The sequence below is a fragment of the Colletotrichum graminicola genome (assembly GCF_000149035.1).
Source record: "Colletotrichum graminicola M1.001 genomic scaffold supercont1.22, whole genome shotgun sequence".
Taxonomy (NCBI): Eukaryota; Fungi; Ascomycota; class Sordariomycetes; order Glomerellales; family Glomerellaceae; genus Colletotrichum; species Colletotrichum graminicola.
Window position 1 is genome coordinate 364,908 of NW_007361026.1, and position 25,345 is coordinate 390,252.

The window sequence follows — 25,345 nt, forward strand, 5'->3', positions numbered from 1 at the left end:
AGCCCCATTGGTGTTTTCCTTGATCTCGTATGTAGGAGCAAATGACTTATTCAGCAATGCAGCATTTATTGACCACTCGTGAAACGCCAATGCCAATTGCAGCCTACGCGGGACTCGAAGAGGGCCACTCATGCGGTCTGAAGTGATGGCTTGCGGCGGACTTGGCTTTATTCTGGCCTGTCGACGAATTAATTGCCTGAGTTATAGAAAGGATAATGAAAATCAGCAGAGGGAGGGCAGTGTAAGATCGGCCTCATGATTGGGAAAAAAGGATGTCTAAAAAAACAACAATAAAATTCGTTAACCTATGCGCCTAGGAGGTCGCTGATACCTGCGTTTTAAACTAATACCTACCTATGTACCTGCCTGCCTAATCAATATCACGTCACCTACCTAAAATCTAGATTATAGAGCAACTGTACTCAAGGACGCTCTTTCCCGCTCAATATTTTCCGATAGCTAGCAAATGGATGGGCGATCAATTTTGCGTAGCACCACCCTCTTTCCTGGCAACAATATCGACTTGAATCCAACTCAGACGATACTACTTAGTATTCCCTTCCTCTGCATGACGATATCCACAACTTACCAACCTCGACTTCTTTGGTGTCTATATTGCTAACAGACGAGAAATGAGATTCCAGCCCAAGAGTGAACGACAAGTGGGAAACTGCAGATATGACTGATTCCGCGTCCTTGGCACCTGGCACCCCAGATCCGACAGAGGTCCTGAGCTCACCTGTGGCAGGTCCGTGTGAAGGTGGTGGCCGCTATGATGTTACAGTCTGTTGCGTGGACTGAAAAGTAGGTTTTGGACGCTGGCAACGCAACAGACTGTATGCAGATACCATTACGGCAGCCTGCAAGGCTTACTCTGTCTTTTTAACAGTGTAGTTACAGAAACAGCAGGTGTACCTGGAGCTATAAGAAAATTCTTATTACCCTACTTATCTATTTATTATACTAGATTTATTAGCTATAGCTTTATGCCTATAGACAGTTAAAAAAATTAGCAAGGCAGTTAGACCTATAAAAAATTGACCCTAGATCCTTACTAGTGTAGTGCCTGATTACTTCTAGTAATAGTAGGCAAGTGCTAGTAACAGTAGGTAAGTGCTGGTAATAGTAGGCAGGCGCTGGTAACAGTAGGCATGCGTTAGCAACAGTGGGCAAGTGCTGGCAACAGTGGGCAGGCGCTGGCAACAGTGGACAGGCGCTGGCGACAGTAGGCAGGCGCCGGCAGCAGTGAGCGGACACCTAGCAGCACCTGTCACTATGTTATTAAGCTAATCATATTACACTATTACTTGTAATAAAGCGGAAAGACTAATCAAGAAAGGGGGTGGTTATATACGCAAAAATAGATTTTCCTTTTTCAAATTTGAAAAGACGGAGTAAGCCTTGCCGTACACCACCCCAGCTTCCACCACCCCAGCTTCCACCTCTCACATCCCCGCACCCCATCTTTAGTAGTAATGGACGCGGCGCATCGACGCGGCTGACAACCCCAACAACCAAATCGTCCATCGGCAACCTTGAACGGTATTCCGTCACCACACAGCAGTCGCCAACCGCGAAAACGCGACTTTCATCCCTCGTCGCCTTCATCCAGCGTAGACAGAGTCGGGCTCCCCACACAACCATGGCTGAGGCTCTGCTGGGCCTGGCGCCTTCGTATGGCGACGCGCACAGCGGCAAGCCGCCGATTGCGCATCCCGATGACCTTCCGCGCCTGCTCCGCCGCGACCTCGAAACAAAGAAAACACCCACACGATGCGAACACATCTCCATCACACTCGAAGTACCGTCGACTGTTGAATTTGCCATTCAAGCAAGCGACGGCGATGCGCAAGAAATCGTTGACCCCGCCTTGGATGGTGTTCAAGCACACGCCGTCGGGGGCCAGCCTGTGAAGATCGTGCGCGCCTACGACACCATTATCAACCAACCCCACGACAATCCAGCATTTCAGCGAGCCGTGGCGAAACATATCGCGGGAATCTTGTCGGTTGCAGACGAGAGCACATGGGTGGTTCGAGAGGTCTCGCGTGGCCAGTACGGCTGGTCCTTCACCTACATCTGCAAGGACTCCGTGGCCATGTGGAACAGGCAGAACGGGAAGACGGTCGCCAAGCCTATCATCGGAGACTTCAGCCAGAAGGATCTGGAACCCGACGTCTCAGGTAAGAAACCCCACGCGATTCGCGACGGCAGCACCTATTGATCATGCTCCAGGCCGGCCGGCGTTCGACTGCCGCGGCGTTCTCACCATCGCCTTTTCCAAGAACTCGCGAACCATCAGTGTCAAGTACGAACATACGCCCTTCCATAAGACCGTCGGTGAGATGATTGAGCATTTCCGGCCGCTACCCCCTGCAGCACCGCCAGTTCACCTGATTCCTGCTGGCGACAGGCCGAAGAAGGCCAAGACGCCAAGAAAGAGAAAGAGCGAGGCGAATGCGGACGGGACGCCCAGTGTGCCAAAAAGGAAGAAGAGGAAGAGTGAGGCGAATGAAGACGGAACACCTGGTCAGCCAAGGAAGAAGAGAAAAGAAAACCCAGATGCAGGCGCTGGAGGTGCGCAGGAAGAGGCTGTCGGCGACGGCCAAACGACAACCACCGCCCCGACCAAGGCGGATGCTGCTGTGCAAATCGGCGTTCATGAACATGCAGTCCTCAACGTCCCCCCGGCCGAAGCAGCTCGACGTCGTGAGGTTGCCATTAGACTCCTCAGTGGCAGCGGCGTAGATCCAGAAAGCCTTTCTGCGGAGCAATTCAGTATCTTCGCCAACCAATCCCCGGATCTTCAGAAGGAGTCTCTTGCCATGCTGGTCAAGTATGGTGCCGAGAGACTCCGAATTGTGCATCCCAGTGATGCCGCTGCGTCGTCGTCAACAACCGCGTCCCCCGCCCCCCAGCAGGCCACAACAGCTGAGTCGGAAGCCGACGATTCAGAGGTCACATCGGAAACCCCCGCTCCCGCAAAGAAGAAGCGGCGGCCGCGGAAGTCTAGCCAGGTGGCTGGCGATGCCGAGGAAGCAGAGTTGATCCCCGCACCGGCGGGCACGCCATTGAAGCAAGTCTCGAGAGGTTCCTGCATTGCCTGCAGAAGGGCCAAGGCCAAGGCAAGTCGGCGTTGTTTCGTGCAAAGTTCACCGTCTAACTTGAAACTAGTGCGATCGAGCCAAGCCTACTTGCTCTCCATGTGGAGAACAAGATGTCGAGTGCCAGTATCCCCTTGTCAGAAAACAGGTGGCCAAGACGAAGGAAGACAGCCCCAAAACGCCGGTGGGCAATGGCGATGATGACGATGCCGAAGCAGAGCCGGAACCGGAGCACGAGCCCATCCCGGAGCACGAGCCCATCCCGGAGCACGAGCCCATCCCGGAGCCTGCTGTGGAAACTGAAGAGCAGGAGCCTGACGACATCGAAACCATCGATTACACGTCAAACATGCCTGTTGCCAACATGATCACTCCTGCTGTCGAGCCTCCCAGTCAGGACTACTTCAACTTTGGTAATAACGAGCTAGCATTCACTCAAGATTCTTCCAGTGAGATGAGCATGTCTCACGGCGCGTCCTCGTATCCAGAACCTTCGGCTACCGTAACCTATACAGAGCAACAGACGGCTACCACAAGTTATGAGCAGACTTCTTCTTCCCTTACTGAGACGGCGACTTATACTCAGCCAAGTGCGGACACATCGGGCTACGTCCAGCCTACCAACACGGAAAATGCTGGCTACTTGCACACTACTACTGACACCAGCAATCTCAACTACGCTCAGCCTGCGGCTGAAAGCAAACGGTCGACAAGAGACCCCACAACACGGCGTAGCTTGCCAACCGAGCAGCCGCAGCAGTCTACCGCCGAAAACCCTGCCCATCCTTCGAACTACACGCAGAATTGGCATGACTCGTCACCCTCCAAGGTGACAAACATGCCGTCACCCACCACAATAGCGCAGCAACACCTGTCGTGGAAGCAAGCTCAAGCACCTGCACCAGCTGCTGCCACGCAGCAATCGGCTTCTCTTGGCAACCATGGCCAAACCCAACAGACTGCATCTTACGCCGCTATGCAACAGCAGCAGCAGAAATATCAGCCTTCTCCCCCGCAGCAAGTGGCTCAAGTAGCTCAGGCGCCTAAGCCTGTTACCCCTGCGCAAGTCTCGCCATTGCAGGCTCCGGGACAAGCAGCTCGGACTAAGAGTAGGGCTGGCCACCGAGCGTCAACTCACACGCCTGTCAATGAGCAACGGCCCCCCTCTCCTCAGCAGATTGTCCAGCCGTCCACTCAGGGGACTACGGATACCAGTACATTCACCAATACCCAGCACAATACCTATAATACGAAGTATTCCAACGCAACTAACACAACTGAAGTCGGCACGAGACTCACGACGTATCAGCCTTGCACGGCACAGACCACCTCTGCAAACACGACGACTTACCCGTCTTACGACTACGACAGGAGTAACAACACTACGTCACAAAGAACGACTCTGGCTTACACTCCCAGTAACATTCCGCAAACTAGACAGTTGTACAGTACCCAACCACAAACTCGTAATAAGCAGGCTTACGGTAGCAACGGTGCGAGTGCGTCAGCTGCTAGCTCCTACACCCAACCCTCGTCGACTGCACCGCAGCAGTCTTCCACGTTGCAGTCATTCAACACCCGAACCCCGCCGACAGGCAGTCAAGCCAGGTCATCCACCAGACCCAACAATCAGCGACAACACCAGCAGCACCAACAGCAGCCGCAACAACAGGCACCCTACAGTTCGTACTCCTCCCAGACGCACCAGCAACCTCACCAGCCGGACCAGCACAACTGGTATGGTTTCGGGTCGGGCATTACTGGCTCGTTTTCGTCAGCCAATGTTTCTGGAGGGTACGCAGCTCGCGGCAGCGCTACTACGAACTACGGCGCTGGCTCGAACGTGAGCAACCCTAACCAGGCATACCAGCAACAGCAACATCACAGCTCTGTCCTGATACCAGGCCATAACTATGCCGAAGGCGACAACGACATGTATGAGCTGCTCAAGAGTTCTCTTCACGGCCCCGGGCGCTGAGCGACATCGCTCGCATATTGAGTTGGGTCTCTTCCTCGTGCCCATATTGAGTTTGTACGCATTATCACTCTAGGGGCCTGGTCTCTAGCAAGCAAGCAAGGAAGCAGAGACTGGTAGAGGAGCGGCTACGACGCCGGGCGGGCATTAATCCAGATGTATGTCCTCTGGGCCTTGGCGATATTTCCTAGAGACGGGGCCTACGGAATCATCTTAACATTCCCTGTATTCTAATTCTTGTAGGCCATGGGCGGCGTCTCACGCGCGCCAACCTGGCAGAATGGCCCAACACATTCAACCACATGACGACTTGTTCTGGGTGACGTGCTGCATAGAAAAGCGATGAGTTAGCTAGCCTATTGATATGATATCCCCGCAATGCTAATATTCCGTGCCACTCGACCACGTGACGGAATGGCCTGAAGGCGGTGTAGTCTTTCACATTGTTGACCCCCCCTTTTCTCTCATTAGTTGCCACCAATCCTGGGCTCGTTACCTTTCGTTGAAGACATGTCGGCAGCGTCAAATCTTTGCCGGAGGCAGGCGTCTCTCCATAACCGGAAAATCGTCCGTATCGGCTCGGCAACCCGACTTGAGCACTTGGTCGAGGACGTGCTAGGTAGACCATAACCCTTTACCCGAGGGATAGTATCACCCTGCTCGCTCTCTTGGATAACAAGTGTAGCGGAAGATTTCTGGCGGAATGTCTAAGCCGGAGCCCCCCCCTAAGATGAATCGGATGTCATTTTTGCAGAGGATGCTTTTGATATCATGATGCAACGCACAAAAAGTGAAATACTTGAGCTGTATACCACGGAGCTGAGGGGAACATGATTGACAGTACTAGACCTACACAAAGTTCACTTGTTTTGTTCTCCTCCGCCATCTGCCGAATGCTTCCCAACACGTCGATGCAATCCGTCCTATGTGCCCCCGCCCATCACGTCACATTCCACGTCCCTATTAGCCCAAATCCTTCCTATTTCTTACAGAGCCATCACTGTCCCCCCCCCCCTCCCCCCTCAGGAAAGCCAGTGTCATAACCTGGCCCGTGGTCCTTGGGTGTCACTGAGGTCGCGCTGCGACGGCGGCCTCAGGTACCTTATCTGTCAATCGACCGTTTTTAAACGACAGAAGCACGACGACTTGATGGGGACGTCGGCCACGGCCAACGCCAGATTCAGCTGCGGCTTGAGGATCCTGGCCTCGTCGTGGCGCCCGAGCTTCACCAGACACTCGTAGAACCCGTGCAGGCCCCAGACGTTGTTGGGGTGCCGCAGGGCCCGGGGCAGCGTCTCGTCGATGCCGAGGTCCGCGCTGTAGACGCCCGCCGCCTCCGCCACGCGGCCCTGCTCCAGGAGCAGCGCGCCGAGGGCGTGCCGCGCCGGCTGCATCCAGCCCCACGGCTCGTCGTAGGGCAGGGCGTCGTCCCTCTCCACGGCCTTGCGCAGGTGCCCGAAGGCGGTCTCGTACTCGCCCTTCCGGTAGGCCAGCTCGCCGTCCAGCATCGCCTCCGCGATCGAGAGGATCTCCTGGCACGTGTTGTTGAAGACGGCGCGAGACGGGGGCACCCGCTCCGCGGCCCTGGCGAACAGGACCCGCTGCTTCTCCGCCTCCTCCACCCTGCCTTGAACGGCGAAGGCGACCCCCTTGGCGTAGTGCGTCATGGCCGTTGTCGAGCAGTAGAGCTGAGAGTCCCGAGGAAGCTCGAGGGCGTGTATGTCGTCCCAGCGACCGAAGCGGATTAGCGCGTGCATCCGCATGCCGAGGAAGCCCTCCAGCCAGTCCGCCATGGGCGGCGACTTGACCCGCAGGAGATCTTCCGATATGGTCGATTCGAGCTCCCCCACCGTTTCGAGTGCTACTTTGGACTGGCCGCACAGCATGGAGGCATACAGCCTGAAATGGAAGTCATGGGAACGATACAGGGTATAGAAGTTCAGTGGGCCTTCCCGGGCAAGGAATTTAGAGTCAGCACGGATGGCGTCAGAGTTGGAGGCTATGGCCCGGCGGTATTCGCCGCATATGATGTCGAGATGGGTGGGCATGTGCTCCAGATGGCCCGCGTCCGGCACGAGCCCGCGCAGGTTGTCGGCTATCGTGAGAGCGGCCTCCGGAGTGGGCGACATCTCCATGAGGTGGATGTACAAGTGAAGGAGGCCCGGGTGCTGCAGAGAGCCCTTCACTCTGAAAGTCCGGTCCATCACGTCTTTGATCTCCAGCGTCCTGGCACCAGGGATGGGCTTCCCCGTCCTGTAGTTCCACAGCTTCCAGGGCGTGACATTCATCGTGGCATCGGTCCAGAGGGCAACCACATCAAGGTCGTTGGGATGGGCCTGCAGCACCGTATCCATGGCCCGGGCGTAGTCCTCGTTCCATTGCGAACAGTCGCCCGCGGGCGTCTCTTGCGGGTACCGGCACGCGAGGGCGTTGATGAGGGCCACCTCGACGGGCATCGCCTTGGCGAGGTGGCCCTGTGCCTGCAAGATGGTGCGATGAGCGCGCTTGGTGGTCTCTGCTAGGTCTTGCCCGTCAAAGACTTTCCACGGCTTGTTGTAGTTGGGCCCCAGCACGAACGCGAGCCCCCAGTAAGCCATGGCGCAGAAGGGGTCATGGTCAATGGCCTTTTGGAAACATCTCGCCGACTCCCCGTGGTTGAAGGCATACGCCCAGGTCAAGCCGCGGTTGAACCAGATTTGGGCATCTGTGCTTGTCGTACTCACGGGGCGGTGAAAGGAGCCGAGATTGTACGGGTAGGACTGGTCAAGATGGGAGAGGACGGCGGACGAGAAACCCTTGCTTCTCATTTTGAGCTGATTTCACTGGTTGAGCGATAGTCCTGTTGCCGTATTGTTCACTACCTAACCAGCATGGAGGGGGGGAGGCAAAGTTAGGGATCGTTGTTGGGGGGTAGTAGTCGATTGGTTGAGACATCTGCTGTCATTGATGTGTTGGTCGGTGTCTCATGCCGGACTATCATTTCGCCGCTTGCTTGCTTCCCTTCCCCCTCGTCGAACATGCGGTGAACTTAAATCCATCTCCCGATCCTCCAAGAAACATTCCTGAAACCCCGATAAGTCCAAGCACCGATATACACATAACGATTAGTCCCAAACACATGTCCCGCCGTTGATTTCTAGCATCATCGGCTCTGTTGTCAATGAATCATTGGTTCTGTCAATGCAACGACCGCCACCCCTCCCCTCCCCCCAAAAAGTTTTGAGGTCACGGGCAGCTTACGACGGAAAACACCGGATCTGACTATCGCAGGGTCACGATGCTCCCTGAAATGATTCAGCCGTACCATGGAAGTCCAGAAGCTGCTAGTACTAATTGCCTTCTTCAGGTGGTCTGCGGTCCTTGTGTTTTAGTCCTAGGACTAGCTCGATTACTAATCATCTTGCCTGGTTCCAAATGATGAGGGATCTTTGTGCGTTGGCAATAGGTGTAAGTACTAGCTAGCGGTGCTTGTATGTCCATATGAGCCGCTGCTATTCCACGATTTATTCACCTGATCCATAGCAACATATCTATAGTCTTGAAAAGACGGTGTTAGAGGTCATGACTCAAACCTGCTGGCTTTAAAGTGGCTGCAGATGTAAGTGAGCAATTAATAAGTGAATGAGAGCAGGAATCATGACCCTATGTCTGACGTCTAACAAGTCAGTGCCCTCGAACATGACAAAATATTTTTGAGACTGATTGTGATCCTTGATACAATTAAGCACGAAGAACAAGACAAAAAAAGGATTAACATAGTTTCCAATTTAAGAAAACAAGGCTGGTGGATAAGCAAGACCATGTAAGACCTGCTCGGCATAACCAATGACAGCACTCTGAAGTCACTGTGCCAACGCTGATTCGTTATGTTAATATTCTTAAGCGCATAATCGGTATTCATGATAATGGGAAACCACACAAATATGTACATCATTTTGCAAGATGGTGAGACCCTGTGCCGACTTCCGTTTCTGTCACGATGCCCCCCGTTGTCGTCGGGCCTTCGTACCCCTTTCTAGCCCCCATCAGCCACCACAAGGCAACCAAGATAGTGAAGCCTCCCCAAATCAGACATGCATAGTTCATGGACTGTGCATCTGTAGGGAGCGCGTAAGGGAAAGAGTAGATGACAAACCAAACCAGCATGTATGCGCAGGCAAAGCCATTGACGGCAAAGCCGATCCATCCACGCATACGAAACGGCCCGTAAGCGACCCGAGTCCTTCCTGCCAGGAGGTTGGGCAAGATAGCGGCAAGATAGGAGCTGCTGGAAAGAAGAATGAAACTTCCAACAAAGGCGTTGAAAGCGGTAGTGCTGCCAACATAGATTGCCCCAAGGATTGATACTAACACAGCGGAAAAAATGGTAGACCACACTGGCATTCCCAGTCTGGAATTCACTCTTCCAAAAACGCCGGGTCTGGGGCTGGCCCCGTCACGAGCGAGCGCCCAAAGTGTACGGCCACAAGTGATGTACAATCCTATCAGTGTCAAACCAATGCAGACGAGTACCAAGGCGAGCAGACCAGTCGCGCCGGCAGCAGATCCGGTGGCCTGGCGGTAAATTTCGGCAATGGGATACGGAGACTCGAAGAGGGCGTCGTAGTCATTGATGGCGTACATGACGGCGACCAGATAGCAGAAGCCGGTGATGAACCCGATGCTCATTTGCAGTCCCACGGCGATGGGAACGTTGCGCTGGGGGTTCGGGATCTCCTCTGCCAAGTGAGTTGTCGCATCAACAGCACCAACGCTGAAAGCTCCGTTAAGCATGCCGGCAACGAAGACGAATCCGTTGGGGTATCCGATGTCGGCGGTCCACTCGGTCCAGACAAAGGAGGAGGAGGCATGAGGCGGCCGTCCGTCGTGGCCAGGCATGACAGCGACAACGATGACGGTGATAAGAAAGCCGGCCAAGATCGCAAAGACTCCAAAATCATTGATCCGAGGCATGGCGCCATTGGCCAGACACACCATGGCGCAGGCGATCCACGTGGCGATGATGTAGACGATGAAGACGTGCCAGGGCTTCGCTTCAAACCCCGCGTGGTTGAGGGCGTACATCTGCACGACCGTGTTACCAAAAATCGACGCCATGCTGGCTGCGCCGAGGATCCAAGCCAGGTAATTCCACCATCCGGCGAAGAAACCAATCACGCGTCCCCATCGGCGGCCAGGCGTGACGGACGCAAAATGGTACACGCCCGCGGACGAAGGAATGGCGCTCGCTAGCTCCGCAATGCTGGCGGCGACGGTCCAGTAGCAGACGGACACAGCGACGAACTCGTAGAGCACGCCCGGGGGCCCGCCGTTGAAGATAGCGACGAGGATGGAGCCGCCCACCGCTGGCCAAACGTTGCCAACGACGAGGCCGACGCCAGCCAGGGAGAGGAGACTGAAATTCCGCTCCAGTGCCTGTACATGACCTGATGCGTTGATGGCGACATTGTGCTGGTCAACCGGGAGTGTGTTGTTGACGTCGGCGACCGCCGCATTGCTATGGCCGTGCGATTTGCTCTCAGAATCCATACTTGGTATCCGCCGACCGCCAGATTGTTCAGATTGGCCTGCGGATCAAGGAGATATTTAGAAAAGGGAGAGCCGCGAAAGACTTGCGTAGATACACAATGAAATGCGACGTGTGGTTATAACATATTAACGGAAGACGATGTAGGCACCCACTTCCGCCAGCAACCCTGTATTCATGTCGATTTTGGAGCCGCTAACTTGATAAAGCCCGATTGCCGACGGCCCTGAGGTCGATAATGGCCAACTGGTGAGGCCTCTGTCGCAGGTAATCGGGGGTTGCCACTAGTCTCTTGATAAATCCCCCTGGCAGGTATGTCAGGGGCAGACTGGCTGACCACTGAAATTCCAGACACTTATCCGACACTGCAGCTGGCCCCTTACTAGGTGCATATCCTCGCCGAGATGAAGCTTTTGGCCAGTGCTTCTCGATTTTGGCAAGGATTCTGCCTATAATGCAATATACCCACCCAGCTGGAGCCGCATGTTGCTCGAGACGCCGTTAATCACGTACCGGTACTTTTAAGATGCGGAACTCCCCCGCAAAGCTGATGAAACAAACGTCGATGAAAAGATAATCAATTGTGGGCACCAGCTCGATCCACCGATTGCATGGGTGGAACGAAAATCTTACGCGAGAGTTTGACCAACGATGCGGGGGGATTGGTGCTTCTTTTTTTGGCGACGAGTAAAGTGGCACGAATGATATTGACAACGAAGAAAGGACTTGAGGAGACCCATAAGCAAGCATATTTAACCATGAAATTCTGGGTGAAGTGTACCTACTCTTGTCGGGCCAACGAAGTTAGAGTTATTTTTCTTGCGGGTGCGTAGCTAGTTGGTCGTGAAAGGTCAGTAAGCTTAGACAAACGTAGCTCTCTAAGAGTCTTCACCTTCTAAAAACCGAAGGATTACTTCGATTAGTGTTCATTATCAGCTCAACATACATATGTAGTACTTCTGGCGACTAATATCTAGGCGAGATGAATTCCAAGATGACGAAACGCCGACCAGAGTTACTTAGGTATTGCTCCGTTCCATAGCTCAACTCGTCTGTAGTAGAACAATTAGAAATCGGAATCTTTTGCGGTGCTTTTTGACTGTCACTGTCGGATCACGGCTGATAGCATTGAGTGTCCAAGCGCATAGAGTAGAGCTACCACCGTAACAGTGGCAGAAATTTATGAGCTGTCAGCCATCATAGAATACGACAAGTACAAAAAGATCGTTTTTGTTATTTTTTAGATACGATATGTAGAAAATGCTCACACGGAAACAAAACAGACATATACCGTAACTGGCGGTGCCTAGGGGCTAAAAGCCCTGTTACGTACTGTGACAGACTACTTCCACAACTACACCGCGTTGCAAACCAAATTACACACCAAGAAAGTAATTCATGGAGATGATCTCATGTTGTTTGGTACTTTGGACCTGCGTAGTCCCACAATCCCATACAATCAGTCATTGGGCCAGTAACGGATAGGACCGTCGATACTCTTAGCGGTAGAGAGACCAATGGGCACTTCGAAGCCTTGGGGCGGGTGCAGGGCATCATTAACCTCGATGATATTGCGGTAGTAGCTAGGCAGACCCGAGCCGTACCACAGGCTGGCAATGGCAGGCAGCACGGTGCGGTAGCCACCTCCAAGGATGTCGAGATTCGGGGCGACGTAGCTGTGCGGGAGATTGCAGCCGTTGCTGAAAACGCCACCATAGCTCTGGTTCCAGTAGTAGTTAACGAAGCTGTCGCCAGCAATGGTTTCGTTCCAATAGCGAAGGGCGTCGCCCGTCTTGGAGCCGATGAAATTCCACACATTGGCACCAACGTCCCATCGACCGAGGGTGTGCAGGTTCCAGTTCGCCTGTACCGACGACATCTCGCTGTAGTGGTTGTAGTAGGCGCTGTCAGAGGTACCTACCAGGTAACTAGGGATAGCTGAGCCGAGAAGAATACCGGCTACATGGTTGCGAGCCAATGGGTACTGTCCGTTGGCCTGCCATGTGATGTAGACAAGCGTCTTCCCGTCGTTGAAATTGGGGTTACTCAATAGCGGCTCAACGAAGCTGCGAGTCCAGTTGCATGACACGGTGATGTTGGTGTCATGTCCGTTGTGAGACAGGTTGGGCGTGACGAATAGCCACTGTGGAAGGCGGTTGTTGTTGAGGTCCTCGTAGAAGAGCGTCAAGTTCTTCAACTTCGCCAGGCGCTCCGAGTCAAAGCTAACCGAGTCGAAGCGTACGAGGAGGTTATGCTTGCGCGCGTAGTTTCCCTCAACAGGGTTGGTGTACGTCAAGCCCTCGAATCCCGAATAGGGAAGCCCCTCGTTGTAATCGCCCCAACTAATTCCCTTGTCTTCGAGCAGGTCAACCATGGTGGACACGTTCTGGTTGAACAGGAGGAATGAATCGCTGTTAACACCCCAGATATCACCGCTGGCCGGTGCCACGTAGTTGGGCTGACTGGGAGCTCCTGCTCCGTACATATTAGACAGCAAGATGCCTTGTTCGATGAGAGCCTGGCAGTTGGGGTCGGCAATGGCGTTCTCATATGCAGTTGTCTCAAGGTAGACCTGCATGATGCGATTGAAGACTTTGCCTGTAACGTTGGACACAGGCGACAAGGTCAAGGCAGTCGCTGCCGCCGCTGCCACAGCTCCCGCCTCTGTCTCCGTGTATCGAAGGTCAGCCGGCGTCGATGTAGTCGATGTCGACGTAGTTGCTGTCGACGTGTACTGGCTGCCAATCGAGGTTGACGTGTACTGACTACCAGTCGAGGTCGAGGTGTACTGGATGACTGACGATGTCGCCGTGCACTGATTGTCAGTTGTCGAGCTAACTGGTGTGGCCGAGGGTGGTGGCCAGTAGCCACCGTTGCCATATCCATCATTGTCGTAGCCATGCCGACCAGCGATTTCGTTAGGGACGCCCATTGCCATGCCTGCGGCGACAAGAAGTGAAATGATGCGCACCATCTTGCAATGTTCAAGATTATTGCTACGGTTATGTAATACTGGAGAGTCTTTATCTCAACGAGTGCGAAAGTGGAGAGAAAGGAAGCAAGTAATTGGGTTAACTGATGTAAATGAGATGCAGATGAGTAAAAGAATGAAAACGCCAAGAAGACGACAACAATCTCTGTATATACTTGTTCAAGCACCACCGTATACCCCGAAGCTCGCACGAGTGGCCCATATCACCCACGGAATCTGCTGCCAGCATGTAGGCCATGTAAGCCACGATGTAGGCCCTGTAAGCCACCATGGCTATGTTGTCGATGCCGACCATGTCGGCTAGGCTGCTCATGTGGGCATGTTAGCTGTTCATGTGGACATGTTAGCAAGATCGACGATGTCTCATGTGTCCATAGCGACCACTTCCATTTTTGCAACTGACGGTTCCTGAGGGGCCCAAATTTCTCCGATCCGATAATCGTCTTGGGGTGTATCAGACAGTGACAATGGAGCCCCAAACCAGTTAGTTCTTTATGAATGGGAGGAAAGAGCATATTTTGGACGTAACAAACAGAAATCTGGAGATGTTTCGTCTCGAGAACTGCGTATATACCCCAGATCGCGAATACCATTCACACGGAACCCGTAGTTGGCCACTGCCGCTCGGAAGGGGCTGTTCACACCCTCAGACTCTTGAATGATTCCATGTTCTGTTTAGTTCCGAGCTCTTTTCAGCCGTTCCTTGATGTATGATCCAAACTTGCAGCATGGGTGAGCACTAAATCTAGATCTATCGGGGAATAATCTATTGTAAAAAGCTTAACGTCCTCTACACCTTACCAGGAGGTTATTAGTTCAGGGGTACTACTATCTAGTCACGGCCTTACCCTGCTCACGTTAAATATTCTATCCAGCACTGGAGCTGACTAAAAGTGACTAGATGTGATGTTAGTGCTTAGGAGCTTGGCCACATAGCTTGGTGGCTGAGCACCGCTAGTGTGAGACAGTGTGACGCAGCTGAATCTAACGTAAGAACGGCCGAGTTTTACCAGATCGGGGCATTTTAGGTTATTGTCTAGCTTGGCTTAGCTTGGTCAATTGGGAGAAAAGCAAGAAAATATCATGGTCAAGAGACCTCACGATTGAATTGCCTTTCATGACTTCGACGAATGGAAGAGGCACCTTGGATAGATATGTTTTTAAGAACGGAACATGAGAGGGACGAATAAAAGTTTGGATACAACTCTCCTAACAGTGATGATCTAGCGATGAGGATTGGTTAATAAGACCAGACATTCAATATCCATCCTCAAACCGTTCATGTAAATATGAGGGGGCCGACAGTGCGAAACTTTTCAGCGCCCCTATGACAATTTTCTCAGCGGTTGAGTATTGTTGTAAACCAGATCCATAGATCGCAGTTCTAAATCCGAGTCACTTTCCAAATTTCATGAACGTGAAATCCAGTATTGAGTAATTACAACGCACACCACTTTAGCCTCGCAAAACCACAGGACTAGCCACGATTAGTTAGTGGTTCTATGATGGAGCGCAGAATTGATGATGTTATTAAGTAAGCAGTCAAAATATGCTAGGATGATGAATAGGTGATGCAAAGCATGAAGTTCAAGTATAGATAATTATTGAATTCGTGCATCTGAAAAAAGGGTCAGACAAGCTTTCTTCACCCTGTTTAATAACGACCGCAGAGCTGGTATCTTTTTGGACAATTTGACTCGAGAATATTCTGATTCCAAAGCTATTAAGAAGCATTGTGGTTCTAGGTAAACCAAAGCAGTTTGAGACCGTAGAAACCTAACCTCTGACGACTACAGATTTCCACCTTGAGACCGTTCAACGTGACCACCCAGCTCATTAATCTGACAAAGTAATCCTAACCAGACAGTAATAAATTTGAAAACACTTGTAAGGAAGTAAGGAAAAGAAAATAGACGTAAAGCAAGAAGGTTACAGGTTCTCCAATTTGTGTTGTCGCCGCTGGAACCCTGAGGCATTGGCTTTTTATCAGGAATTATACGGACATGAGTTCTGATCTAGATCCTTTGGAAGCAATGGGAAGTAGAAGATGGGCTTAATTAGAATGTTTTACCAAAAGGCCATAATGGTTTGAGTTTATTGATCCACTAAGATGATCGTTTCATCGAGTTCTTATGGGTAGCAGAGCTTCCCGATACATTGTTGATATAAACCCCATTGCTGGCATATGGGAGGTGTGCTCCGGGGAGGTAGGTCACGTGATATTCACGTGACCCACCGCCACCCCGGCAGTATCCACCCTTCCCCTGCAACGCAAGGGTATTGCCACAAGTGGGTGCCCGTAAGTCTAGATACAACAACCACAAGAACACACCACGATCCTGTTCACATTCATATGTGACTTGGGATATCCCTTCCCTGTGATAACCAACACCCATACATTCTGAAAGGGTTAAACTGCATTATAGCGGAACACCAATATCGCTATCCATACCGTTCAGTGCTGCTGTTTATTGGTATTGAGTTTGCACTAAGTTATAGTTCAGAGGGGAAGCCAATGGTTGGTCCCTCCAAGTGCACTTGATGCAAAGTAAAAGTATGAGACGATGAGAATACGAAGCGGGGACTGGCGCTGTTGTCCTCTCATAGCACCGAACTATCTAACGTGATCACTAACACGTGCCAATCTCTGACGTTACCGGACTACGCTATATTAATGAGCGAGTGCAGCCGCTAATTGTAAGGCGAAAAGCACCAATCCGATCTGCTACCGCTAATATGCAGTCGTTTATCACATCAATTACGGTCCTTGCCCTTTGGAATCTTCAACTGTCAGTGGGCTATGCAGCACGACAGCCATATGATGTACGAAAGATCATTGACGCTTTTCGTCATCGGCATGACGATCTGACCATTCTGTGTGCCCACAGAGGGCTGAGGTACGCTTTTGCAATGGCACGATGTTGGCTAAACCTTATTGTCGACAAAGCATTGGGGACTAACCTCAACTAGGTGGAACGGCACGACAGAGAACTCTCGGGATGCCTACTTCCGGGCCTCGGAGGCTGGATTAGAATGTATCGAGACAGACATACATCTTTCTCAGGATGGTTATTTGTCGATGATTCACGACAGCGGCTTAGGGCGCACCACAGATGTTGGCGAACAGACTCAGCAGCCAGCTTACAACCCGTTTACGGGCAAGGGGTATAATCCGCTAGTCATACAAAGCAGTTTCAAAGGCTTTATCGAAAACCTGCACCTTCGAGACGAGCTGGGAAGAGTACACATTGAGACCGTCCCGACGTTGCCGGACATGGTCCATAGCATATATGAAACGGGTGTCAATATTGTGCTCCAGCTCGATTTCAAGGACAAGGCTGCGGTAGAGCCGGCCTACTGGGCGTTGAAGAACCTCAGCAACCGAGCTGGTGTGCCTGCGAACGAGTGGTGTATCTACAAGTTGCAAGCCAAGTGGTGGAAGAGCCCTGCGGAGTTCGAAGCATTAGACTGGGTCAAGGATGCCTTTGCCTCCGGCGTTCAGCTTGCCTACATTCCCGTCTACAATCCCGAAGACGAGACATCGTGGAATACTCTCGAGTCTCTCATGGAATGGGCCAAGACCAATTATACAATCAGCGCCGAATTCGAGATGTATTCCACGGGTGCACCATTGCAAAATCTGCAAGACTACGTTTTATATAACACCACAGCGACTGACTCATTCAGTACATCTGGAATCTTGTATGCTTTCACCTCCAACCATAGTAGAAGCCCATGTACAGGCACTGTGCATCTTAGCTGACTATACAACAGCTATGCACCTGGAGACTTCGTCGACTTCATTACCTCAAATCTTACGCGATTCGACACAGCAAACTACAGCATCCCGGCAGATATTCGAAAAAACAACTCTGCATATAAATTTCGGGAAAACATGGCTCCTGCGCTTTACGACTCGGTAGTTGGGAACAAGTCATTGGATGGCCATGATCACCGAAGCGACTTTGACTGGATTATGAAGCAGGGCTTCCAGTGGGTCATCACTGACACTGCAGACTTTTGGGACGCGCAGTTGCGAGCTGAAGGGCGTCGCAATATCAGCTATATGTTGGCTGGCAAAGAAGTCGATGGCGTTTCGAACGGTTGGTACCGACGACATACTCGGGATTTTACCGGGGCGTAATAGCTGGTAATTCGGCAAAAGGGGGATCGCGGTTTCTCCTTGCAACCAAATCCTAGTGTTGGGTTCACCAGGGTGGTGATACGGTTAACCGTATGTATCGGTGGTAATTGACGAATAATTATTGCCCACTTCGACAGGTACCACCGTTCACCTGAGATAGGTTGGGCTATGTATGCATTGGCGCACACCACAATGGAGCAAGTTGAGAATATGCGAGCGCGGATCGCTTCCGGGATTACTTCACCCTTCACGGACCAACTCAACCACAACCTCCGCGCATTCTGGACCATACGCGCCAACATATCCCGGCTACCTGCACCAATAGCCTGCGTTAACATCCGACCATAGGACATGCCTGTCTTTCTGGACTGGTGGCTGGAAGCGACCTCCTTAACCCTATGAAGTTCATTATGTCTGTGATCGGCAACAGTTCTTGCACTATCAGCGCGGTATCCGTAGAGGACATCGGGTCATATCTGGGCCCCTAGGGGAGCTCATCACCCAATAACCGTTTGCGAGGCTGCATTCCAGGCTGCAATGCGTAAAAACTCTCCCTAGGCACGGCACCTAATCCGATATGTAGGCGTAATCAGAGGAACCAGACTGGGTCCATGGTAAGCATGACCAGGTGTGACTTACACTATAGCCGCAATATCCAGCAAGGCTAGCCCTGCCAGCAGGGATTGTCAATAGAGGGGCGTCAGAAATGTAAGGGATACTAGTACTATATATCTATATACTAGATTAACCTCTTGTCCTTAGCTTACAAGTGTTTGGGGCACCCCTTTATATTTGCTCTGTAACGGTAAGGCACTACATCCTCCTGTTGGCCGCTAGAGAGCATGCACAGAGTAGGTACAGATACATAAGTGCCCACTAGGGGTACTAGTATAAATGCCTACAACACAGCCAGAAACAAGGTGCATATACCTTAGGCACAAGATAATATACGTATACTACTTATTACTATTCATCCTATCACTTTCTGTTCCTCTATTTTTTACTTCTCAGGAACCCAGCCAGACCACTAACAGGGAATTTAGGTCGACTCTTCTTAGCAGTGCCTACGCTAACATACTGGTGTATTTGTTGGTTTCACCAGGATAGTGATACAGTTAACCGTACATATTAATAGGCAAGTAACAAATAATAGGGGTAAATACTAGTTCTAAATTATGCGTAAAGAAGGAAAAACTATCGTGGGATTACGCAGCAAATTCACTACGTAATATCCCTATAGATCTAGTGGATCTACAGTAAATTAGCTATAGTTATTCTAACTAATTAGTATTAATCTATATTACTAATATCTAGGTAATAGTTAATATTATAACACTAGTAACCTTCTAAAGTGCTATAAATTATCCCTATTTTCTAGTTATCTATAAAGGGCCTAAAAACGTAATAAAAACAAAAGGCTAAAAAGTATTTAATACTTTTTATATATATAATCTATTATATATATAAAACCTATCTATTTATCTATATCTTTAATTAACTACTATTAATTAACTACTCTAGCGCTTTATTAGGTAATACCTTTATAAATCTATTTACTAGGTTATTCTCCCCTTATATTTATTAGATCTTATAGATCTTATATTACTTATATAACTAGTAAAACGCTATAATATTAATTATAAGTTACTTCTCTTTAGTAGTACTAAGCTTTATAAGGCACTTATAGAGGGAGTATAAGTTAGTATAAAGGATTATTAGGATTTATAGTAACTTAAGGTAGTTAGTAATTATTATAAGTATAGTGCTAATTATATAAGTAACGTTAGTACTAGTAACTATACTATAGACTTTAGAGGCTAGTACGCTATATATAACTCTTTTATACTTTATTAAGCTAAAGTAAATAATATTACTATTAGTTTTACTAGGGTAGTAATATAGTTAACTATACGTATTAATAGGTAAGTGATAAATAATAGGGGTAAATACTAGTTCTAAATTATATATAAAGAAGGGAAACTATTATAGGATTATATAGTAAATTCACTACGTAATATCCTTATAAATCTAGTAGATCTATAGTAAATTAGCTATAGTTATTCTAACTAATTAGCGTTAATTTATACTGCTAATATCTAGGTAATAGTTAATATTATAACACTATTAACCTTCTAAAGTGCTATAAATTACCTCTATTTTCTAGTTATCTATAAAGGGCTTAAAAACGTAATAAAAATAAAAAGCTAAAAAGTATTTAATACTTTTTATATATATAACCTATTATATATATAAAACCTATCTATTTATCTATATCTCTAATTAACTATTATTAATTAACTACTCTAGCGCCTTATTTAGTAATAACTTTATAAGTCTGTCTACTAGGTTATCCTCCCCTTATATTTATTAGATCTTATAGATCTTATGTTACTTATATAACTAGTAAAGCGCTATAATATTAATTATAAGTTACTTCTCCTTAGTAGTACTAAGCTTTATAAGTTACTTATAGAGGGAGTAGGAGTTAGTATAAAGGATTATTAGGATTTATAGTAACTTAAGGCAGTTAGTAATTATTATAAGTATAGTACTAATTATATAAGTAACGTTAGTACTAGTAACTATACTATAGACCTTAGAGGCTAGTACGCTATATATAACTTTATTATACTTTATTAAGCTAAAGTAAATAATATTACTAGTAAGTATAAATTTCTTATTATTAGTGTAGGTTATATAACGTTACTTTTATTAGTAAGTATAATAATAAAGCTAAGTTATAAGGTAAAATTATAGTTATTTATAAATAAGCTGTTAATAAAAATAAAGAGCTTTATAGTTATAAGGTTAATTAGCTAAAAAAGCAGGCTGTAGTTAAGGTAACTTATTTACTACTTAATCTAGTAGTTAAGAGCCTTAATCTTCTCCTCTATAAGCTCTTAGTGTTATATAGTAACTAAATAGTTAAAGTAAGCCTTAGGTTAGTAAATTAATATAATATACGCCCTATAGGCCCTTTACTTAATAAAATCTTACTTAGTAGTAAGTAAACTTACGTTAACAAGCTAGAGCTTTTTGCCTTAATCCTTTTAGTAAAAATTTATTTTACTAGTATAGCTAAGGGAAAGCATGCTACTATTAAAAGTAATAAAATTATTAATAGTTAATAGTTACTTAGGCTTTATAGTAAAAGTTACCTTCTTAAGCTTTTTCTCTTTATAAGTAGAGAATTTATTATCTATAAGGCTAATTATATTATCTATCTATATACTAATAAGGCTAAAATCCTTATTATTAGGTAATAAAATAAGTAGGTAAAGGTTAAAGGTTAATAAATCTATTTAGAGATTCTCTTTATAATAGTAGTTATATATAGCCTACTAGTAGGTGCTTACCTTAGTAATACTATAAAGTAGCTTTATTACCTTTATAATAAAGTTACTAGGGTAAAAGTAGTAAATTTATATAGGAAGTCTTATAAAGATAATATAGTTAAGTAGTATTATAGATTAGGTATATACCTAAGTAATATTATATAACTAGAGGTAAAATCTATATTATAAAAGTAATAAAGTAAAGGTAAAGATAAGTTACTAGGCTATCTATTAGATAGTAAGTAACTACATAAGGATTATCTTCTTATTATTATTAGTATAACCTTAGATAACTAACTATAATTTCTTATATAGTTACTTATTTTTTTTAACCTTACGTACTATATATAACTTAAAGATCTATATATTACTATATATTTTCTTATTATATATAATAATATAAAATACACTATAGTTAATAAGGGCTTTTACCTCTACCTTATTAGACTCTTTAAAGAGCTTACTAGGCGTAGTAATAATACCTTTTTCTTATAGTTTAATAGTAAGTGTGTAGTTAGCTTCCTCCTTTATAGTAAGGTATACGTTAGAAACGTTAATAGTAGGGTATATCTTATAAAAAAATATAGTAATTAGGTTTTTTTATAGGCGTCTATAGCCTTATTATAGTAGCTACTTGTTATTAATAATAATAGTATTATATACTTTCTTTATAGATTTACTAGTTATTATAGGTTTTTCTCTTTATACTTACATAGGATTATTACCTCCTTTAGCTATTATAGGTAGTAGCACTAATTAGCCTTTTTCTTATACTATATAGTATAGCTTTACTATAGTAATATAAAAATTATATAAGCTATAAGGTAATTTAATAGTATAGGTAGTACTATTATTAGTAAGTAGGTAAAATAGGCCTTACTAGCTGTCTTTTTTATACTATATATAAATAAGTAATTAAAAAGGTAGCGCTATAGTATTTATTATATCTAGGCTGTTATATATTACTAGTGTATCCTATACTTATCTCTTAGTGTAGATTTACTACACTATATTTATAGCCTTTTTTACTGCTTTAGCGCGCTGCGCGGTAGAAGGGGCAGGTAGTAAATCCTCTGTAATATAGGGGTATACACTAAAAACAAGTAGGGTTAGTATAAGGCTATTAGGGCTAGTAGTATTATTAATAGCCTTAATAGCTAATTAGAGGGCGACTTTAGGCTTATAATTACTATCTATATAAATAATCTTATATATATAGTAAAAGGTAGTATAGTATTACTTAACCTTACTAATAGATTAGTAGGCCTTAATAGGCACTTTATTAACCTTAATAGATAACGTGTAGGTAGTATGTTTAAATTTAGCTATATAAAAATTTAGGCTAGTATTAGTAGTAATCTAATTAGGCGGCCTAAGATATATATTAGTTTAGTATATTTATAGTGCCTCTTATATATACTTTATAGTAACTAAATATAAGAATCTTACTATATTAAATATAGTAGCTAAGTTAACTATATAAAGTATAGGCTTATTACTATTTATATATATTATATTAATAAAGATTTTATAGTTAAATTTATAGTTATTATATAGTGTAAATTTAAAGCAGCTAGGTGTCTTTACGTTAAGTTAGTAGTAACAGCAGTACTTATTAATCTCTTTAAGTATAGTAAGGGAGGTAGATTTACCTACTTATTTAAGTAACTTATTAAGGTAATTTACTAATAGGTAGCTAAATCTATAGTAAATCTAATATAATTTACTATTAGTTAAGTGTTACTTTATAATAGCGTTCTTAGGCAGCTCTAAAAGTATCTATATATAGCCCTATTTTTAGGTAATAGGTATAATAATCTTATCCTTAATAAGCTAGTTAGTAAGGTTATTAAATTTCACGCTATAGTAATCTATATCCTATAGGTAAAAAAGAAATAGCGTATTACTTATTGTTATATAAAAGATAAGCTTACTAATTAGCGTAGGTATATAGATTACCCTAAGGGATTTATAGTAATCTTTACTACTAAAGTAAATTATTACTTTACTAGCGCAGGTAGTATCTAATAAGATCTCCTTACTAAGGTGTTTTTTAAGGGCATAATACTATTATTAACTAGCTATAGATACCTTAGCTACGCTAGTGTTAGGTATAATACCTTAAAAAGTAGACGTAAAGTAGTAGTTATTAAATATAAAGGTATTACTAATTTTTATAGTTACGTTAGGTAATACCTCCTTATATAGGTTTTTATAGGTAATAGTATAAAAAGTTACTTAGTTATATAACTTCTTATAGGTTAATAGGCTATTAATTAACTACTTACTAAAGTATATAGTTATAGTAAAAAACGTAGTAAATTTATAGTTTTTACTATCTAATAAGTAAATCTTACTATCTTTACTTACTTCTTTAAGATAACTTAGCTTATTACCTTTATAATTAATAAGAAAGTAACTAAAGGTAGTTTATAAAGCCTACGTAAAGTAGGTGCTTTTATACTACATAAAGGAGGCTTATTATTCCTCTTTTATATACTTAGTTAACTAATAGCTTAATTTACTATAGATAAAGCACTTTTTAGATAGATTACTATTAGGTAGTGCTTTACTACTAGCTAACTATAGAGGGCCTTATAAATAGCCTTACTATCTCTAGAAGTCTACCTTATAGTTATACTAGCTATTATACTTATAGTTAACTTAGTATTAGTTATTACTATAATTATTATTAGTAAAGTATTATAACTATAGCTTATAGTAAAGAAGTAAATTTACTATACTACTATATAATTATATATAAAGGCTACTAAAGGTAGTAAGTAGATTAAGGATAGTAATAAAGTATTTAGGTACGCTATAGTAATAAGTAAGTAGTTACTTATAGTATTCTTTATTATATAAGGTGCTATTATAAGTAGTTACTTATACTAACTAAGTAATTTATATAATAAGCGCCTCTAGTACTTCTAGCTTACTTTTACTAGCGTTTTCTTTAGAAATTAAATTAAAGGAGGTATAGTAAAGCCTAGCTAGGCGTAAAAAGTGTACTTTATTACCTTTAAAGCGTTATTTAAGCTTTACTATTATTATATTAAAATTATTAGAATAACTAAGTAATAAGGTAGTATAATACTTATATAGCTCCCCTTTAAGTATTACTATTACTACTAGGCTATAGTAGTTTTATAGTATGCCTATACAGACATAAAGGTTATAAAAAAATAGTAACTTTAAGTTAATAGTTTTATATAGGCTACTACTATATATTAAACCTAGATTATTTATATAGAACTTTATTAAGTCTATTAATTACTTTAGCGTTAGGCTATATTACCTACTTACTATTATAGCTGTTATAGTAGGCGTTACTAATAGTAAAAAACGCAGTTAGACTTAGGCTTTATAGATTTTAGCTATTATCTAGGGTTTTTATAGTAATAGGGCTAGAGGAGGTGTAAATAATAAATTATTATAAGAGGTTACCTAGGTAATTAGTAGTAATTTATAGGCTGTACCTTATTTAGCTGTTTTTACTATAGTAATAGCCTTTATAGGTAATACTGCTATATTAGTAATCTCTTTATAGAAATTATTATCTACTAAGCGCTCTCTAAATCCTCTAACTTTTTATATAGTAGTCTTAATTATCTCTTTATCCTAAATAATAGTTTTATTGTCTTAAATAGCTTAGTAAAGACGCACTATAATTATAAAGTTTTTTACTTAATTAATTTACACTTTATAGCTTATAAGGCACTTATATAGCCTCTTAAGTATTTTATATAGTAAGAGGGTAAAATCCTTAGTTTACTAATCTTTAAAGTTAACTTATACCTTAGCTTAAAGGATACTATATAAATAGTTATTTACCTTATACTTAGTAATATAATACGCTACTATAGTAATAAGGCTATTACGTTACTAGGCCTTAGTAAGATTTTCTAGTATATTTATAATATAATCTCTCCCCTAAAGATTAGGAATAATATACTTCTTAAAGTCGCTTAGTATAAGGTATAGGTTACTTATTATAGCTACTAGCCTTATAGTGTTACGTAGTATTACGTACTTATTATAAATTATTATAAGTTACTTAGTTAATTTACCTTCTTATATATTACTTATTATCTCTTTACACTTACTTATCTTAGTTACTTACTTATAATTACCCTCTATTAGCCTAACTACTTCTTAGTTATAGGTATTTCTCTTAACTATTATTAAAGGGCGTATATATCTATTAGAGGATTTACTATTCGTCGTATAAGTAATTATAAAGACTTAGGGTTAAATAGAAACTTAAA

General features: G+C 44.9%; 5 protein-coding genes across 5 annotated transcripts; 2 read left to right on the top strand and 3 right to left on the bottom strand.

Moving 5' to 3' along the window:
• Nucleotides 1-1,642: 1,642 nt before the first annotated feature.
• Nucleotides 1,643-5,082, top strand: GLRG_06148 (uncharacterized protein; the record flags this gene model as incomplete). The annotated part of the gene is made up of 4 exons (XM_008096833.1): nt 1,643-2,183; nt 2,236-3,125; nt 3,175-4,318; nt 4,388-5,082. 4 exons carry the CDS (start codon nt 1,643-1,645, stop codon nt 5,080-5,082), a joined length of 3,270 nt encoding a protein of 1,089 aa, XP_008095024.1.
• Nucleotides 5,083-6,188: 1,106 nt separating this feature from the next.
• GLRG_06149 (TPR domain-containing protein) lies at nt 6,189-7,886 on the bottom strand (the record flags this gene model as incomplete). Its single annotated transcript, XM_008096834.1, has 1 exon — nt 6,189-7,886. One exon carries the CDS (start codon nt 7,884-7,886, stop codon nt 6,189-6,191), a length of 1,698 nt encoding a protein of 565 aa, XP_008095025.1.
• Nucleotides 7,887-9,009: 1,123 nt separating this feature from the next.
• On the bottom strand, nt 9,010-10,608 carry GLRG_06150 (amino acid permease; the record flags this gene model as incomplete). Its single annotated transcript, XM_008096835.1, has 1 exon — nt 9,010-10,608. The coding sequence occupies one exon, from the start codon at nt 10,606-10,608 to the stop codon at nt 9,010-9,012; it is 1,599 nt and encodes a 532-aa protein (XP_008095026.1).
• Nucleotides 10,609-12,065: 1,457 nt separating this feature from the next.
• Nucleotides 12,066-13,580, bottom strand: GLRG_06151 (phosphoesterase; the record flags this gene model as incomplete). The annotated part of the gene is made up of 1 exon (XM_008096836.1): nt 12,066-13,580. The coding sequence occupies one exon, from the start codon at nt 13,578-13,580 to the stop codon at nt 12,066-12,068; it is 1,515 nt and encodes a 504-aa protein (XP_008095027.1).
• A 2,754-nt stretch (nt 13,581-16,334) lies between these two features.
• On the top strand, nt 16,335-17,742 carry GLRG_06152 (uncharacterized protein; the record flags this gene model as incomplete). Its single annotated transcript, XM_008096837.1, has 3 exons — nt 16,335-16,495; nt 16,569-17,300; nt 17,373-17,742. 3 exons carry the CDS (start codon nt 16,335-16,337, stop codon nt 17,740-17,742), a joined length of 1,263 nt encoding a protein of 420 aa, XP_008095028.1.
• Nucleotides 17,743-25,345: the final 7,603 nt, after the last annotated feature.